The sequence below is a fragment of the Cyprinodon tularosa genome, unplaced genomic scaffold (genome assembly GCF_016077235.1).
Source record: "Cyprinodon tularosa strain WSP-4 unplaced genomic scaffold, ASM1607723v1 ctg90, whole genome shotgun sequence".
Taxonomy (NCBI): Eukaryota; Metazoa; Chordata; class Actinopteri; order Cyprinodontiformes; family Cyprinodontidae; genus Cyprinodon; species Cyprinodon tularosa.
Window position 1 is genome coordinate 3,750,830 of NW_024039674.1, and position 21,030 is coordinate 3,771,859.

General features: G+C 38.3%; 1 protein-coding gene across 1 annotated transcript in view; it reads right to left on the reverse strand.

Annotated features, from left to right (window-relative positions):
• The window catches only part of LOC119776009 (transcription elongation regulator 1), a 39,530-nt gene extending 19,155 nt beyond the window's left edge, over nt 1-20,375 (reverse strand). The window contains exons 1-4 of the mRNA XM_038274200.1: nt 20,162-20,375; nt 14,598-14,797; nt 2,634-2,720; nt 2,411-2,555 (exon numbers count right to left, since the gene is read on the reverse strand). Coding sequence (XP_038130128.1) covers nt 2,411-2,555; nt 2,634-2,720; nt 14,598-14,780 — 415 coding nt within the window. The 5' untranslated portion in view covers nt 14,781-14,797; nt 20,162-20,375. The remainder of the gene's footprint in view (nt 1-2,410; nt 2,556-2,633; nt 2,721-14,597; nt 14,798-20,161) is intronic.
• Nucleotides 20,376-21,030: the final 655 nt, after the last annotated feature.

The following is a 21,030-nucleotide window of genomic DNA, read 5'->3' on the forward strand; positions in this document are numbered from 1 at the left end:
TTTCTATTTTTTTCTTAGCTATTAATACACTGTAGTCCTAATTAAAATGAAACATTCTAGAGTGTGTGTGTATTTTGCATGTCTAATCAGACACGCCCAGTCCATTCTCATTTTAATTTGCAAACCTAGTGTGAAATTATTCATAAATTAACTGTATTTTAAGGACTCTTCAGTGTATGTGTATGCTAGTTTGTATCTGCGCTGTTGAGTGTGTGTGCATGCATGTACATGCATATATTTCTGTGGATAAGTTATCCTAAAAAAACACCCTCGTCACACCCCACAGCAGATTCTGACTAGTTACATTGGTGAAATACTGTCACTGCCTAAAGTGGGCAGATCAGAGTAACCCCCAATCCAGCAAAACAAACAGTCTCATATTAAAAATATGTCTAAATAAATATTAGCACTACAAATTATCAATCTGGCTCACCAGGTTAGTTAATAGTTTGCTTTGTATAGTGGAAACGTGTGTCTCAGGGGCTGCATATTTTTTTAAAGGCCAGATTTGAGGAAATTATTATATTTCTCTCAATATACAACTCCTTCTAAGACTCCTTCAAATGTGTACAACAAAATCGTTCCTTCTTTTTCCTGATTTGAAGGGTGGCTCTGGTGTATCCTTTGATATAAAGACATTCTTATGATTCAGTGCTGGTCGAAGCAGATTGGTCAAGCTCAGACAGCAATAGCGAACAGCGATTGTAACAATTGTGATTAGAAATTGATAAATTAAACTTTCCATGACACCAAATTAAACTTCCAGGATGTTTTTATATGAGAATGTAGGTTTTCTAAACTCAAATATTAGCTTGGTTGGTCTTTAAGCTGACGTAGGGATAGCATTGATAATGAAGATATTTTCTCTTTCTTCCTGTAATGACTTTTTATTAAAAATAATGGCATATATAACCTCTTAATTGACACACAGTCAGGGTTTAACACACAACAATTGGGTTATCTTAGGCAATAACAAATAACTTTAAGATTATTTTTCTAGATGCACGGAACATATATTTTGGACACCGCTTCATTAAAGTTTAGATGATAAATACTTTGTATTGCATCAAACAGTATTATGTTAGGGTGGATTAATTATCATTTGTATTGAGGACAAAATATAGAATATAACCTCATCTTTCTTATATTTGTGTTTAAAATATTTTCTTATTGAGAACCGCAGCTTTGATATTATTTTAGAAAATCACACAATTTGTGCTGTACAATGCTGAAAAGACATGGCTACGACACAACTCACTCATAAGGCAAAAAATCTGATTAAAAGTATTTTTTGAAAGGGACAGACTTTTGGCAGGTATTAAACATATTTTCACTTTGCCAACATCTCAGTCTTTAATTTTCCACACTGGTCTGATGTAATTTTATTATTAAATGTTGCATCTTCATTAGCTGTTAGCTGAAAACTTCATAACATTAGTTAGAATTCATGATACAGTTTGTTTCACTAGGTGATGCAGTTACTAAAATAATTGTTTTTTTTTTTTTACGGTAGGAGTAGAACACATTTTGTGCATACCATATCAGGGTATTACATTAATCTGTTCTGCAAAACATCAGAACAAGTTTGAGAATTTGGGTGCTGTCATGCTCGGGAAAATGAGAGCAACTTGGAATGCTAGTTGATGGTATAATACCTCACCTCTATGAGTGATATTTCATCAGTAAGCTGCATAACCCATGCAATAAGATAATCAAAATAAGCTGCATCTTTTATGCAAAACTCTCCCAAAGCATAACCATAATCAAATAAGCTCAATATCAAAAAGTACAATAATAAATTAAAGAGTTCAGTTGGATGAAAGTATTTAATTAAATGGTGATGTTTTAGTACATAAAAAAGTCCAGTAAATATGTCCTTTATTGTTTAAAGGATCAAAGCCTCCAAAGGCAAAATAAGCAAAACACCCAAAAGAAAGGAAAAGTTTGTTTTTTTCCACCCAATTTATTTATCAGTCTTGATTACAGCTACAATCAGAGAACATTGTTAAAAGCTGAAGATGCACCTGTTGCTGTTTGTTTGCTCAATTTTTGTTATATTTCAAGCATTTGGGCCCTAAGCAGGGGCTTTATTCATTTGTGCCTATTGGGGAGAAAATACGGTGCTCATTTTTCAAACTACTTGGTAAAAAAACCTACTGGAGGCAGTTTGAGGAATGTAATATTAAAGGCATGGAAATCTATATATCTAAAAATTCCCATAAAGTGACACCTGGGAAATGACTGTGCAAAAAAATTGTATTGATTATCACCTGTGTGGGTGGGCGTTCATGAAAACTCAAATGCTTATCAAATGTTTTTAAAAGATGCAAATCAGCAAAGATTCTCAACAAGTTCAATTTATAGACTCCAGTGGTCAGTGGGTTGCTTTTTCACAGGAAATAATTCTTACCCGAATGTTGATAATATGACGAAAACACACGAGTCCTGGGTGTGTGTCTACTCTCCTTCCTCATATTCCACTTGGTTAGTGAAAATGCTAAGTCACTTCTCAAATGGACATGCATTCCCTCTGATGTGAACCAGTCTTTAGATAGCTGCAAACATATGAGAGTTTCAGCTTGTTAGCATTACAGTGATATATGTGTGAGTGTGTGTTAGAGTGTTAACAGTACCTTGTGGACAGGACGCTGGGAATAAAGACATGAGGAACCATAGAACGGAGACAGGAAAGGAACAAATTGTCCATTTGAAAACTCCCACTAAAATAAAACAAAAACAGCAAAAAAAGAAGCTGTCAGTTGTCACCAACAACACATGTTGAACCATCAGCAAATACTGTAATAAAGTAACTAGAGTTTGGTTTGACCATATTCATATAGAAAATCTGATTGATATAGAACTTTATTATTTGCCATGCCCATTTAATAGAAATATATATATATTTTTATGCTTTCAGTATTATTCTGTGTTTATACGTGTATACAAAGAATTAGATTTTGGTATTGCACATTCCCAGCATACAGTTAATAAGGATGGCTATATAGCGCCAGCAATTATGATGACGTTATCCAATGAAAAGTGTCCTTAAATAGAACATGGGCTGTGTGTGCCACTCATTTTTCTCTGAGTGACCGTTGCTCTCATTCACGTTCATTACTTTAAAACTGTTCTGTTCAGTTTACCTTTCATTTAAAATATGAATGTATATTACTTCAAAGAGGACCTTCCATCTAGGAATTAATGACGTTCTTTTTGCATTTTCTTAACTTGAGATTTTCTATCAGTGTGATGAATGTGCAGCAAACCAGCAGAACTTAAAAACAGAATTTTGTTTTGTATACACTCTGGGCCGGATCTATCAAAGGTTTGCGTGTATAAACACGTGAGCTATTTCACTGCGCATGCTAAAAAATATACAAACTGATCTATCAACAGCGTGCTAAAAGGATTTGGTCTTTAAAACGTGCTAAATAGCGCCTCTTATCCATTTAGTACTTTTTCTGCAACAACTATGCAATATGGGGCGTTTACACGCAAAAGTGCGTTTTGTGGGAGGAGAACATGTAAATAAATTTATTTAGCACTCGCAAAGTGATTTATTAAACCTGAAAGCAATTTTGCTAATGGTATCTGACTCTATATTTAACACGTTTCAAAAGAAGGTGCAAATGGTCTGTATGCGTGATTGCGCACACATGGCAGCGGTTATTGTCCCAAGAAGGAGACATCGAAATGAAGCAAGGAGACGCAGAGAACGCATTTTTTCACTCCGTGTGAATATTTTTGCAATGAAGGAGGAAACGATCATCAAAACATATCGTTTATCCAGCATTGCCATTTTGGAGCTGTTGGGGGAACTCCGAATGGATTTGGAGCTAGCCACAAGGAGGACCCACGCAATACCAGATATCACAAAACTCCTTGCAACATTGCACTTTTTTGCATCTGGGTCATTCCAGCGTACGGTTGCAGCGAGAGCTGGGATCTCCCAATCTCGTTTTTCAGAAGTGCTGTCTGACGTTCTAAATGCCATGTCGCCCTGACGCCCTACCGGAGAACCCCGACCTCCCCCCTGCACCTGTGGAGCAACATGCCAATGCTGCGGGGATGGGTACGCGCAGTAATCTCATCCACAGTCACTTCTTGTGAGCCATTTGGTATGTGCATTTTTCTACAGGCCAATACAAAACACCTGCAGTGAAGTAGAAATTCAGCCACATACCACCTTAGTGAATAAAGGTTGCCAAAGTTTTTTCTTTTTATATATATATATATTATATATATATATATATATTATATATATATATATATATATATATATATATATATATATATATATATATATATATATATATATATATATATATATTATATATATATATATATATATATATATATATATATATATATATATATATATATATATATATATATATATATATATTATGAAGCTCTAGCGAAAGTTCAATTGAAGAAACTGACTTACCTCCATCAATCAGAAGCCGATCCGTCTCTGAAGCGAGCCAATCAGCTTCGAACTACTCCACCACGAAGCCCAATCAGCGTCCTGCTTCCACTTTATAAACTCCCTCAAATCTCACCACAGCCGCTATCCTGCAATCGCTGTCGGATTTCGATTCAGACGACAATTCAATTTTCCCCGCTCGGAGAAGCTCCCGTCTAGCCGCTCTCATCTCCTTCTTCCGTGTTACACTCCAAGGGTATATTGCCAGGCTCCGACCTAAACTCTGCTCAGATGTCTTAACGAGCCTCCCTCCTACCTCCTCGTGATTCATCTCCCTCGCCTTCCGCTTCAATCCGCTCCGATTCCTGGCCGCAAAAGACATGCAAGTCCTCTGCTCCCCTCGCCAGGCGCAGAAGGCCTCCCGGATCTGTCCCAGCAGCAGTCACCGCTACGCCCGCTCCTTCTCATCGTTTCAATGCAGCCTTGGACCTCTTCAGCTTCCTGATTCATAGCAGCTCCCCCATCTAGTCCTTCTGGCGTTTAACAGCTCTCAGCCTCCCTCCGCTCCACCGGACTCTCTCACTCAATCCTTCGACGCTGTCCACACGCTCCAAACGTGGGAATCCCTGCACTGCCACGTCATCCCTGCCGCTGTCTGCTCAGACGGACCTCCCCCTCCCCTCATTCACATTAGGGAACGCCCGCCGGGCCAGCCTTAGGGTAAGACGTATTCAACCATGTTTTCATTCATAATTTTCTATCTATTTGAGTTTGCTGTTATGCTTCGTCTGCCTCTATCAGGCATACTTATATTAACACACATGCTGATATTTTCACTAGCCTCGTTCTAAATTATTCAGGGGAATATTTTAGTCTCTTATTCTTCCCTCCCCTGAAGTCGATCAGCAGGTCGCATCAGCAGGTGACGTCACAGTTTTCCTTAAATCATCCGATCTCCGTCTACCAGAGATCTTCTATTGGCCAAATTATTATTTTTTTGGCCGCATTCAGCATCTATCGTGATTACTCAGAGCTTCTGCAGTAGGGCCATCCGATCAGTCTGTCCCTGCCTGTCCCTGCCGTGCACGCTTTATATATCGTACCTCAGTCTTAGCAGCCCGTCATCTTACCACCCCTTATTATTACTTCTGATTATCGTTCTGTCTTCTTCTTCTTCTTTAAAAAAAAAAAAAAAAAAAAATATAAACAAAACTGATGTTCTACATCAGTCATTTCTAAATGCCAATTGCGCTCCTTGCTAGGTCAGCTAATTTGCCATGCGCTTATTTCTCAAGGTCGCGCTTTCATTCCCAGTTGCTTGATCCGGCAATTTCCGTCCCTCTCCTTGGTCAGATTACTGAACGTAGGCTGCCGTTCGGATCCTATGGTCTGACTGCTTCTAAATTGGAACAAAATTTCTTTTCTATGTCGGCATTATCTATCTCCTGCCATGCTTCAAAAATTTTACGGATGCTGCATCCGTAGGTTTTGGGGGGTTCTTCAGGACAGGTGGTTCACGGGTTCATGGCCTCTTTTATTCACACCCATTATGCTTGTGTGAGGTCTAACCCTAGCTAGCTTGCATCGTGGGGCTTGGGAAGGAATCGCGTCCGCCCACTGCGATAACTTCGTAGTAGTTGAAGCCACTAATAAGTCACTCCTCCTCCCAGTCTCTCATGCCTTCATCAGAAGCATCACTGGCTGCAGTCCCTAACGTTTCATCATCTCGGCGCGTCATGTTCAGGCATTCAAGCACTTTTATCCGCCCACTCATGGTTCCTTCACCACCTCAGGATACTCTTAGAATCACGTGGCCTTCCCTCTAGTAGGTAATCTGGACATTCGTTCTGGACCGAGCAGCTGCATTGCAGCTACTCGCGGGGTTCTGAGGCTTCCCTCAGCTCTGGGCCGATGGTTCACCAGCCTATACCTCATTCATCCGCCCAGAACTCTCACCAATTCTCTCAGCTCAGTGCTCTCTCTGCCTCTAGGTAACTCTATTACAAATACTGGTGGTGGTTCAACTCATTTTCATAATTTTCTGACCAAATCACGACCATCCTCTAACTCATTTTCTACTCCCACTCCTTATCAGTTTTCTTCATTATTCCCTGCTTCATGCACTCTTCCATGCTGTCTCCTTGCTATTCATGCTATCTTCATTCTGGCTCGCATTCATGCAATCTCACCTTTATGACGGGCATTTATATGCATTCTCCTGTGTGTCACGTCACGTCTGGTCTGTGTCTCGTCATGCATCCTTGACACCATTTAGCATGCATTCCCTAATGCATCAATTCTTCATATATGTTACCATCGCAAGATTCATTATCAGACTCATCTGCAAGATTCATTATCAGACTCATCTGCAAGATTCATTATCAGACTCATCCGCAAGATTCATTATCAGACTCATCCGCAAGATTCATTCCCTAATGCATCACATGCTCCCTATCTGTGTCTCGTCGTGTCTCGTCATGCATCCCTTCCGCCATTTTGCTTGCATTTCCAATGCATCAATATGCACCATGTCTGCGTCTCGTCATGTCTGTATCCCGTCATGTTATATGTTCTATATGGACTCATCCGCAAGATTCATTATCAGACTCATCCGCAAGATTCATTATCAGACTCATCCGCAAGATTCATTCCCTATGCATCACATGCTCCCTATCTGTGTCTCGTCGTGTCTCGTCATGCATCCCTTACGCCATTTTGCTTGCATTTCCAATGCATCAATATGCACCATGTCTGCGTCTTGTCATGTCTGTATCCCGTCATGTTATATGTTCTATATGGACTCATCCGCAAGATTCATTATCAGACTCATCCGCAAGATTCATTATCAGACTCATCCGCAAGATTCATTATCAGACTCATCCGCAAGATTCATCATCATCATAATGGGATGCGTCGTCGTCATCATCATCATCATCATCATCATCCGCAGGATTCATCATCATCATCCGCAGGATTCATCATCATCGTCATCATCATCGTCATGGGTTCATCATCGTCATCATCATCATGGGATCATCATCATCATCATCATGGGATCATCATCATCATCATCATCATCATGGGATCATCATCATCATCATCATCATCATGGGATCATCATCATCATCATCATCATGGGATCATCATCATCATCATCATCATCATGGGATCATCATCATCATCATGGGATCATCATCATCATCATCATCATGGGATCATCATCATCATCATGGGTAAATCATCATCATCATCATGGGTAAATCATCATCGGTAAGTTCTCGGCGTCAACCGTGGTCGCCATCCTCATCAACAACCTGGCTCGGTAAGTTGTTCGCAAACCTTCTCAGCATTTCATTACGCATTCTTTATTCTGTCCCTAGCGTATGCCCTACGAGCATACGGACTCTCCGGCCTCGACCTCGGCTTTTTGGGGGAACATCCCTATTCACATTCATCTACTCATGCATGTTAAAGCATAATTCAGCATGAATGTTCCTGCCGAGGTCTGAGCGCCAAAGACTATACTTTCTTATCAATAAATTCTTCTAATTATCTTTTCTCTCTGTGTGAGTTTTTCAGATTGAAATGAAGCTCTAGCGAAAGTTCAATTGAAGAAACTCTGACTTACCTCCATCAATCAGAAGCCGATCCGTCTCTGAAGCGAGCCAATCAGCTTCGAACTACTCCACCACGAAGCCCAATCAGCGTCCTGCTTCCACTTTATAAACTCCCTCAAATCTCACCACAGCCGCTATCCTGCAATCGCTGTCGGATTTCGATTCAGACGACAATTCACCCACCTCCATCCCCTTCTCCGCCATCGCAGCTGAATCGTCCTCCATGACACGACTTCACCTCAACCTCATCAGAGAGTATTAATCCCAGTTGTCACCATCCCACGCCTCATCGCATTGGTCCGGCAGAAGACCACCATGTTGAGCCCGGTTCTGCCAGAGGTTTCTTCCCAAAGGGGAGTTTTTCCTCTCCACTGTCGCTTCATGCTTGCTCATCATGGACACTTCACGGTGCCTGCATCACCGAGCAGGACCTCTATATCCCGAGTCTGAGTGAAGCCCCGGCGTCAACTCCCTCAGTCTTCTAGTCCCACAATTCTGCCCAGCAGATCACCTTGTCAACCAGCTCGGATTAAACCACCACCAGTTTCAGGCCCGGGGGGAACATCCCTATTCACATTCATCTACTCATGCATGTTAAAGCATAATTCAGCATGAATGTTCCTGCCGAGGTCTGAGCGCCAAAGACTATACTTTCTTATCAATAAATTCTTCTAATTATCTTTTCTCTCTGTGTGAGTTTTTCAGATTGAAATATATATATATATATATATATTATATATATTATATATATATTATATATATATATATTTATATATATATATTTATATATATATATTTATATATATATATTATATATTATATATATATATATATATATATATATATATATATATATATATATATATATATATATATTGTTGGGGGTCACTGTAAGATTTAAATTTCTTAATGCACTAGTTTGTACAAACTACAAACTACTTTGCCGCAAACCACAAAACACACATAACCATCATTTAAATAGGGCGTCTCCAACAGTTTTGCACCTGCCACCAGTTACGCAATCACTCTTGTTAAATCACCCCCAAACCATGGTTCAGCCCCTCGCGCAAAATTCCAGTTTGCGAGCGCAAATTACTGCACGCAAAATTGGATCTTGATAAATCCGGCCCTCTGTGTATATAAGAATGACAATAAAAGTTGTTTAAGTCTAGGGAACGTGCAAACAGAGGGTTGGTGCTCAGGGTTAGTGTTAAGGGGCCGGTTTGGGATTCAGCCCACTACTTCCTGAACTTCAGGCAGCTCTTTTGTTTCCTGTCTTTTATTACTGGATGAACTCATTAATCCAGAAGTGTGTAGCCATGGTTACAGAGGGAACACCTGGATTAATCAATTCACCCAGTAATCAGAGACAAGGAAAAAAAATTGCCCCAAGTTCAGGAAGTAGAGCAGTTGTGCACTGAGCCCATTCAATTCAATTCTGTTTATTTTTATAGCGCCAATTCAGAACACATGTAATATCAAGGCATTTTAAAGAGACAGTACAGTCAATATTTATAAATCAGGGATTATATGGTTGTTTTATATGTGTGCTTCTGTCTCTAAAGATGACAACAGAACATCAAAATACTTAGCAACATTGCTCCTTGATTCAACACTTGAGGAGTTTAATATCATTTCCAGTTAGTCTTTTTTTTATACAATTCTATTTAAACGAGAATCAAAGGACAGTTATCTGATATGATACAAATCTCCCACTTGAGATTATGCTGCAAAAAATCAAAGAAGAACCAAAAGAGTTTACAAGCAGCAAAATAAATTACAGAAAAATATTCACTTTGCCTCAGGGATCATTAAAACTGAATCTTATCTGGAGTCTGCAGAGGAAGCTGAACTCACTAAAAGACCATTTTCATAAGAAAGAAGAATTTACATAAGAAGAGGAATACAAAAGGGACCTCTTAAAACCCATCAACTGGAATATTAATCTTAACTTTCTGGCCATAATGGAAACAGAGGAGAAATAAAACCATTTCAAAGTGCAACAAAACATTCATCCTCCTCAATAGTCAAATTAACAGAGATAGAGGAGTTGCTGTAGCAATATTTTTGTCGGAACTATGTTCGATCCAGTTTCAATCTAAAATTATTTCCATGTACGTAAGAAAACTAAACTCTTCCCTTTAAATTCAGATTCTGCTATTTTAGTTTTCATACAGTAGCTCCTTGTACACCATAGAAATTTAGGGATATTTCATTTTTATTTATGCAATGATGAATCGTCACATTACTCTCTGTTTAGTCTCGTTAGGCACCTAATGCTCTTACCTGTGCTATTGCTCTTTGCAATCTTCAACAGATACCGCTGGTCAGGTGCCCATCTAAAGACATCTACAAACTCAAGTCTTACTGATTTAATATTAAACAGAGCTGATAAATATCCATCCGCTGGTTTATTTAACCAATGAACTTTTATTTTTATTGTACAGTTGTACAGTTTAAATATGTAAGCATTCAAACTGTAAAATGGGGGTAAAGCATATTTTGATAAAAGAAAGGCTGGCACAGTTGACTCCAAAACCAAAAATAACAGCCAAAAACCAATAAATAACAGTCAACCAGTCTATAAAAGACAGTATATCTCTGCCTCAGTATTTACAGCAGCAAAAACAAATAGTCTTATCGTTGTCATGTCCCGGAATGGCCGTCTAGTGGTTAGGGCATGGAGCTTGGAATCCTGAGGTTCTGAGTTCAAGCCACACTCCCACAGACTGCATTCTGGGTCTCTGTGCAAGACCCTTAACCCCACACTGCTGCAAAATGGCAGCCCACTGCTCCCCAATGGAAAGGGTTAAATGCAGGTAAATTTCTCAAATGTGAAATGTTATGCAGGCCTTATTCTGCGATGCGGCCGACCCAGGTTTGAATCCAACCTGTGGTTCTTTGCTACATGTCTCTCCCCCTCTCTCATACCCACTTTCCTGTCAGCCTACTGTCCAAATAACAGTTACTAGTGCTATAAATACTCAACAACATCAACAAAAAATAGAATATTAGTTAGTTCATATAAACATTTCCTAACCTTTTGAAAAAAAACTTAAAGGTATTGCAGCTCCACATTTAAAGGACCAAATTTAATGTCTTTTTAGCAAATAAACTGTGCAAATATATTTCTTATTGTGCTGTCTACATGCTGAAGGCATTATTTAAAAAAATAAAAATTATTTTAAAATTTAGTTTTTAGGTCTAAAACCACCTGTTCAGTGAACAGGGATTACTGCATTTTATTTCTTTTCTTTTTATTTGAACTTAACAAGGAAAAACAGACATAAGCAGCACCCTGGGCAATGTTCTCTGCTAACTTACTGCCTGTTTACATGGTGGTCATTTCCCTTATCGTGAAAATTAATAAATAATGATAAATTCATTAAACTGAATTAAAATCAAGTCTGCACAGTCTTTCCAGTCTAGTATAAGTGTTTGTTTTTGTAATACCTCTTCTATCCACCAAATGGTTGGCACAGCCATCCAGTTTAAAGATGAGTGCATAAAGTTCCTCAATTATAGTGGATGGGAGTTATTAAAAAAGCAAACACATGGAAAATTAGGGTGCATCAGCACCAAAAACTGTGTCCATGGCAAGAGTAGTGTAAGACTGTAGGATCTATGGCAGTAAAAAGATGACGTAGGTCTAAACCAAAAATTCTAACTTAAACGATAAAGAACCATGAAATCACATCGGCATAAAAAATATATTGCAACAAAATGAGCAAAGATGGTTCTTTATCAGACAGTGTGGTGGGGAAGTCCCTGGCCCCCTTGAAGTTGGCCAAGCTTGAGAACAGAATTCTGTTTCACAACGCACATGCTATAGAGAAGTAGATCCACCTTTAATGCACTATGTAGATGTGCCAGGAAGCATTACATTAAATGTTTATTATTAAATGATCCTTGTGTTAATTATTATTTTTCATGAACCTACATTGGTCATAACAATATTGATGTGTATTTTGTCTAGGATGGATGAGAAAACAAGGGCTAAATGTTGGAAATACTTAAAGGGACTCAAATAGAGTTAATGAGTTCATATTTCACATTGCTGATGTTGAAAGAAAAAACTGAAAGAAGCTCTGGCCACCACAAAGTTTCTGCCAGACAGTGCAGTGATGGAAGATGCCAGACAGGTCACTGTAGTTATATTATCAATAATGAAAACTGTGACAGGGAGTAAAGATGAGACAAGGCAGAAGCCACAGAAACAAGTAGCGTTTGGAAAAAATGGTGCTGCCATCATGAAAGGGGTCAAGAGAGGGATAGTCAGTCAGCTGTACAGAGACAGAGCATACATTCTATGCATAAACTTCATGTCCAATCGGCTGAAGTTAGGCTACTTTGCTGCTGTGTCCCAGAACAACCTGGCAAGGGAAGTTGTTGACATTCTAAGTGACCAGTATTCCTTTTATCACAAGAGCTATGTGAACAGGGCAAGTTTGAGGAGCAGCTTTGAAAAGATTAACCCTACATCTCTGGTGTCTATTAGGGTAGGAGAGATGCTTCAAGGATGCGGCACGCCAGATGGAACCACTTTGACTAGAATGGCTGCATCCACATGTGGCAGCGGGACGTGGACGCTCAGCAGACAATCTGTGACATTAGTGCCTTTAGTGGAACCGCGAGGTTAGTGACCATGGCCAAATTTTATGATTGCCTGTCCTCCTCACAGGCTTCAATACACAAATACAAATCCAAATAAAACTAAAAAATATATGTTTTTATTATTAACTTAACATGTTTGTTGTTTTATATGAATTATAATATTATCATCTGGCAGCCTCTTCCTGGTTTTCTTGCTGCTTTCGCTGTTGCTCTTGTCTTAGCTCCAGAGCACTGTCTCACCTAACCTCTGTTGTCTGGGAGAATCTGGTGAACCAAGAAAGGCTGACGCCAACAATTATCTTTGGCTTCCTAAAGTAAAAAAAAAAAAAAAAAACTGTGAGTCTCTGGGTAAAATCCTTGTTCTCCATTATCTCTGTGAAATTGTCTCTGGCCTTTCCTCGGCAAGTAAGCACCTGAAATCATTAGCTTTATCATTAGCCTACCCCTTGTTATCTCCACTATTCCTACAAACAAAGAGGAATTGGGACACCACTACCCTCACAGGAAAAAGCTAATTTTGGGGTAGGGCTGAAAGTAGTGCTAGGGGATGTGCTGGGATTGGAGTCGATCTTTCTTTCTCCCTGTCTGTCTTGTAATTCAGACACCTGGGCCCATGCTGAAGAAAGTGCTTGGAACAAACCAGTATGTCGGTGTCAGCCTCAAAGAATGTTATAACTAATACCTGGATCAATCCAAGGGCCATATTATAAATCTGCTGTCAGAGACAATTGATAACAGGTTCTGAGATGTTAGCCATGGGATCATATGTTCCATGCAGATTACCAGTTTCTGATACTAGTCAGATGAAAACAGAAATGTTGGTAAATTGGGAGGGAGGATTTTGTATCCAAAATGACCAGATTAACTGAAATATCTAAGTAACTAACTTTATATAATTATATCTGGCATCATCTATCTCTATTATATTGCTGACTCAAATGTTCAGGAGATCACTCACTTTGAGCCCACTCAGATGAGATCTGGGGTATAAGTGGGAACAGTCTTGGACCAGTGGACTGTTCTCAAGTCAAGACTACCACAACCCGAATATTTTAAAAGACATTTTTTGGCCAGAGGTTATTCTGCAGCTTGACCACGTCTGGTCAGATCTACTGCATGTGGTTGACCTTGTCCTCTGCATTCCTCTTTCAACAGCTGATTATTAGTGCAGATTTAGTGCCATGAAGCTGATCAAAAGTGACTGCCAGGCCAGTCTTAAGAGCAATACCTTATCAGACCTGCTGACTGATCAGCTTTCATCACAGACTTTGATCAAGCCCCCCACGATCAAGTTTTGGCATGTTAGATGTCCTCAGTTTCAAAGACCCGTTTTCATTGAGCACAGAGACAAGAAGACATGGTATGACACTGCTGATGAAAGCTCTGAAATATTTTTTTATTTCTACATTTACTTTTCAAACAGAAGGTAAAATTATTTTATTTTATTACTATTTTCTATGCTCTTAGTAAATATTTACTGTTCTAAATAAATATTGAAACAGAGTTTTTCTTATTGCCTTTTTCCATGTTCAAATTAATCTCCTTTTTTCCTGCACCACTTTTAATATGCAATTATCAACCACGTGTTTTATTAATTTGTGCTCTGCTAATTATCATGTAATAGAAGCTTTAAACAGAATCTTATGAGCTGAATATTTCATGATACGGTAATATGTAGTTAGAAACATGTGCTGTAGCCTTGATAGAAGCACGTACAAGAGTCATTCTCATTTAAAGGGTTTGTAAATTTAGTTCAAGTAAACTTTAGACATCTTTGCAATATTGATCATCATTCCCCTGCAAGAAAATTGTGGTTAGTGAAAAGGCGGAGTGGTTTGTAACTTTGGAAAACTACTAGCCACAGTGGCTAGTGAGCAAGAAAGTTAATGTCAAGCCCTGTTTATCAGCATCAATACAGGACTCAACGCATCAAGAGTTACCTGTGTCAGGTGTGTGATTTCAGGCATCCAAACATTTGGAGGGTAGAGCACAAGAGGACAAGTGGCCTGGTATGTTGAACAATTAACCAACCAAAACCAATTTGGGTTGTTGTCGCTGAAGGAATCCCAGGATGTGGTTGTGCCCATGGCTACTGGTTGGTATTTCCATTTTGAGATCAGCATTGTGAGAACATTTTCATCTAAGAAAACAATACAAACAAACAGACAACAACGACAAAAAAAACAAAAAACAGATCAGCCTAAAATGACAAAACTGGACAGGAAATCTTTCAATTCACCTGGTAAATCGGCTACTGTGGCAGTTTCGAGCAAAAAAAAACAGCTGATTAAAATTATCAAATTATCGATCTTGAAGGTTTTAAGACTTCAGAATTTTGAAAGCCTTTAGATGTCAAGTGTTCTATGTCTGATATGGGAAAGTTATTGTTTCTGGAATTTATCAGTCTTGCTTTGCCCATGTGCAATGTCCATAATGCAAGGTTTATGATATTATAAATCATTGCACATTAAAATTCTTAACATTTAACTTCCCATCTTGTACTGTAACCTCTTCTAACCTCTAAACAGTTTGTACCACACTTAGCACAAATCATCACAGTAACAGTAAACTTAAATTGTTGTTCACATCTAAATAAAATAAAATTAAATTAAGGCTTCTCCCTTACCAGCTCCTAGTTATTGTTAATACCTGTGAAAAGATTGTGTAAAACCAGTGTAAACACATAAACATGAACACAAAAAGCTTGAAATTATGTTTTTGAGTTGCTGCAGAAAACATCTCAAGAATAAATGACTTTCAAACCAGTGGCAGCTGGCCAATAGAGGGCGCTAGGGCGCTGCCCCACCAGCCCATTGACCTTGATTATTTTTGTTTGTTGCTATTATTTTTTTATATTTATTTTACCCGCTTTATCTTGCCATGTGAGTGGAGGCTTTAGCCTTGGCATAAACATTTTTTAAATAAGGTAAAAAAGAATTTCATAGGCATAAATGTACTGTATATTATAACATTATGTAACATTTAATCAGCAAAAAGACTGCACTGCATTGGATTGGATCCTCGAAATCCAATATCAAATCACTGATATCCGATACAGCTAATTAGTCAATATAAGAGATAATATCTTATCCAGGTACTAAGTTTTTGTTATGAAAGGGTGTGTCTTCCATTAAAGAAGCCATATGTGATTCACCAGCACATTTTATGGACGTTCAAGTAAGATCTAACAACACACATTTTCAGAAAAGATTGATTTTGTCTGGTTTAATTGGACATTGCTAAATGATCTGCTTTTACTCACTGCCTTGACTTTAGATTTGGAAAAAAAAAATCTGTTCATGAAGCTTGACAAGGGCTGGCAAAAACACTATTATTTTAGAGATCACTAGTTGATCTAATGCTGTTACTCTCCTAGATTTTGTAATAAACACCACCAATCTAAAAAAAACATTTGCTTTTGAATTAAATGTGCATATAGCTGTCACCTTGCAAGCACAGAAAGACATGGCAGGAGTTCAATATTATATGTATAAATAAAGTTGAATCAAGTTCTAATGAATTAAAAAGCATTCAACTTAGCTTATTACTTATAATGACATGTAGTTGAAGCTGAAATATGTCCATCACTAAAACTCACCATGAAACAGCTGTACAGCTAGCATGCACATTCATGTATGCAATTAGAATTGATCTCTTCTTGACCAAAGGTTACAGTAAAGTTCTATAAAAAAGGACTTTGCACAAGCAATATTTCCAGGTCATGAAAAAAAAACTGAAACCCTGTAGTGAACCATTTACATCATTTTGTTTAATGCAAAGAAAAATCTAAATAAAAGTGCAACTGCAATAATGTAATCTCAACTTCGATATTTGTGAATATCAATCGGCCCTATTACTGCAGCACTGTTTTTACAAGTCTTCCTAAAAAGTGGATGACACAGCTGCAGTTGATCCAGAATGCTGCTACCCACATCCTCAACCGACCAAAATTAAGAAAGTGGAGCATATCAACCCAGTTCTAAACTGACCAGAGTTGGTTCAGAAACTGTAGGCTGTTGCAATAGCAACTTGACTAACAGTTTAACTTATGCCACTTTCTGAAACATTGCCCTGCTATTTACTAAGCTTAAACATCTTCCCTTTGCATATTTATGAGCAGGGTGCCTGCCAAGAGATTACCAGAAGTGAATTTATCTGCATTTGATCTGTTCTGCAGAAAACTTTTGACTGAGCTCTCTTCTTTGACTCTGAACACATGATCACACACATGCGTTACTGAGATGGCTCCAGCCTCCCTCATTCATATCCTCAAATACCACACTGGGTACCATAACCCCCAGAATGATTCCCAGTCACTGCACAGTGGGAGCCCTCTGCTCAATGCAGAGGATACATTTAATTGGAATGTAAAAAGGTGCAGTGACAAAATGAGCTGATCAAGATGGTGATGACTATTATTCCTAAGGGGTATTGCAGATGTAGATATTTTTAAGAAACCATAATGATTTTCTGGAACAAGGCTCAGATGTTTTAAGACCAGCTAGCTATCTGCTGGAACACACAGAATTCAATTTTGCATCCGATTAGACGGAACATAATGTCGGATGAGGTTGTGGCGTTTAGCGCTTATTGTAAGTCAATGGGGAGATCACTCCCGACACGGTTTCGCTCAAAGGGGTTTGTGTAGGTCAGACTGAGACAGACCCCAGGTCTATTTTAGTCAGACGACACAGCAATTCAGAGGCAATATCATGGGTCTGAGAGCAAGAGAGACGCAGTTACAAAGTAAAACACATCTGCTTTGGCGGAAAATACAAAATTAAATCGGTTTGTCGCATGAGGAAATGTCCAGTTTTGTAGTCGATATATAGAGTATATATATGTATATAATGAGCAGGACAGACCCATGCAAAAATAATCAATTATACATAAAAAAAATAGAATACTTTACCCACAATAAGTTCAGGAGGACAGAGAATTGACAAAGTAGTCATTCTCTTTGAGCCGCTGAAAAAACGATGAGCAGAAAATGCTGTTTATCTATCTCCTTGGAAAAAAAATTTAATTTCAGGAGAAGAAAAAACAGGTATAGTAAAATAGTGATCCTCTTTGAGTCTCACAAAAACTAAATAATGAGGGGCAGACAAAGCAGGTAAGCCTGTTGTATCTCTCATCTCTTTATGAAAAAAAGAAAGAAAAACTGATTAACTTCACAGATCTCTCTCTTTGATAATCACCTCTCTCTGCCTCTGCCAACATATAAACCATCCCACTGTGTTTATTTCTGTGTTTTTCTTTTCTTTAGATGTAGATTTCATTATGTTTTTAATATATGAAAATTCTCTATATGTTCTGGTTTGAGATTTTGCAGAGACTTGTTGAGTGGAGCTTTGCTTTATAACTGTTCCAGTGGTTGTTTTTTTTTTATATAACTTTCCATAATCTGTCCAAGTCAAATGTGGGAAACGCTTTTAATTTGTGTTGCACAGTGACGGAAGTGAAAAAATCTGCGCAGATCTGCCCACCCTGCCTAGTCCAAGCCTAACTATACGCAATCAGAGTGACAAAAAAATCTGATCGGAGATTAAAAAGGCAACTGGTGTGTTCTGGTCTTTAGTTAGTCCTCATCAAGTTTGCAGCAGCAGCCACGTCTCTTCAATACCCCACCCTCCCCTAAAGAAATTTAAGCTAAATTGTGTTCAGGGACAGGTCAGTTGGCATCATTAGAGGGTCTGTGGGATGTTCTCTCTTTATACATTTCCAAATTATTCATATTACACTTTTGTTTATAATAAAAGTTCAAACACATTTTTTCTCTAAATAATGATCACTATAAAATGAAATGGCCTGTAGTTGTTTACACTGGATCCTGGACAACTGAAGGAGAAAGTTGCCTGAATTGCCTCCAGCAATCTTATTAAAAACAGTATCAATATTAAAATAGTTCAGTTTTTATATTTTTATATTCAGATTGATTTACAGCCATTAAAGAAATCCATAAATCGCTATCATTTTCATGAACAGCCTGATGCAGCCACGCCATAACTACATGCTTTGTCATTGCACATATACATTGATTAAAAATAAGTTCTAAAGGCCAGCATATAATTAATCTGTCCTTTATTAGCTATAGTGAAAAGTAAGAGGAGATTATTCATTTTCAAAATCCAAAACCTATTTTCTTTTAATGTGTACACAGATACAGCTGTTTTTTTTTTTTTTTAATAAAGCTGTTATTATATTGAGAGGATATTTTTTCATGTAAATTTTAGAGGTAATGTACATTTGAATTTTTGAAGTTAGGATAATTTTCTTTGTTAAAATTACATATAATTTAAATGATACTCTTTGCAGTTTTTAAACCTTGCATACATTTTTTGATGCAGGGGGTGGGGGGTGCACTATGATGTCTGTCATGGGGCTCCAAATTCCTGGCAGCATCCCTGCCTGGATCACAAACCCTTCACCTGTCTTCAACTCTGCTGCAAAGCTAATAGATAATCCAACAGTTTACTCCATGCTTGGTGAAGATAGGAGAACATTTGCAGGTTCAGTTGTTTTAAATAGTACAAGTCAGGTGAAGCTTAATTTCATAAGTTCTGTATATCAAACTATTTGTTAGTCTCCACCGCTTTTTGGGTGTTTTCTCTCCATAAGCTCATAGTGGTAAGACAAATAACTAGTATCGGGCAGGGCTCCGATCCAGCACTACAATGTGGTATCGGTATCGGCGAGTACCAACAAATAGGGCACCGATACCATTTTGAGAGCCAAAAGTTTATTCAACTATTGTCACCCATTCCAGGTAGGCAATAAAAAGTTCTACTGGATTTACTTTGTATTAGTCTGCATCTCAAAGCTAGGCAGCAGCTTGACAAAGCCATGATGGAAATTATTTTACATCCAAGTAGTATGCAGTTCTTCATATATACACACACACACATCGGGGGTCAAAAATGGCATCGGTGCTACATTACAATAACCTGATGATTACTTCACAGAACCTCAAATGGAAAATATCCAAACTAATGAACCCAAGGTTTCTAGCCTACACTCTTTTTTTGTTTTAATGTTTTTTTTTTTAGCTTCCAGTGCCTTAAATGTACCTTTATGTTCTGTAGCAGTTATTAAGTCAGTCAATTAATACTTCAATCCATTTATACTTTTCCAACACAAGTTTTTTAACTAACTTGACCACAAATATATAGTTTTAGTCTATAAAAATCAAGAGAGATTTTGTAACATATTACATTTTCTCAAAGCAATGTACAGGCTATTAACCCCATCATCTTCTCTGCATGGGCTAATTTAAAAATGGGAGAGAAGAAATAAATAACATAGGTTATATAGAAAAATGTCCAATCTCAACATGATCCCCATCCAAAATGTAAATCTAAGCCATAATTCCGTAATCCAAAGCAAATGGAGCAGTTATCTGTGCTGTCAAACTGATGCATTTTAATTGCTGATCATTTGTGCATTAGAAACATGATCCAGCAGCTGTCATTAAACAGCAGTTTCCCACATATGTTGCAATCAGTACCTGCAGAAGCTTCTGCAGATCCCTTCTGGACTAACTGCTGCCAACTCCACAGAATCCCGGAGCTCAGGTTCAGTCACGTCCCTCGCCTCTCCGCTTCCTTCTCCAGCCGCAGATCGTCCTCCGGATCATCATCCGAACCGTCAAAGGTTAAAACATCAGCACGACGTGACGCTCACATACCGACAGGCACGCGCTGAGAGCGGCCGCGCGCGGAGACTCTAAAGCGCGCTTCTCTATCTCCACAGCAGCGCCGATAACAAGCAGCCCTCCCCTCAAAGCAGGAGTCTGACTCTAAATGCATAGTTAGAGCAAACTTCTAATGGGCTTTATTTAGTCAATAAGCAAGAAAATATGCTACTTAAAAATATATTCAAAAAAAATAAAATAATGATAGAAATAAACAGTTTGTGCATTAAAAAATGTAAAGCTTTGTGATTTTATTTCAATGCAATGTTAAGAATAAAGTAGAATTGTCACATAGACAGTTATTTCTTAAGCAGAAATGTGGCTCTGGTCGTTAGATAACACGGGCGGTCCTAGACATGGGCCAACGGGGGCCACTGCCCCTGTACTGGGGGTGGGGGGTGGTGTCGTCAGGAATTTGGGGCCCCATGGAAGACATTGATATTGGGCCCCGACCCAAAATGACGCAAGCTTTAAAACTGCTATAAAGATATAGAAATAAAAAGTATCATCTAAACTATTAATATTATCAGAACCTGAAAAAGTTAAATAAACATTAACATTAAACTGTACATTTACATCCCATCAAAAATAATAACGGCTTATTTAATACATAAAGCACAGCTGTATCTGTGAACTCATGAATGGAGAATAGGTTTAGGATTGTGAAAATATATCCCTATTAG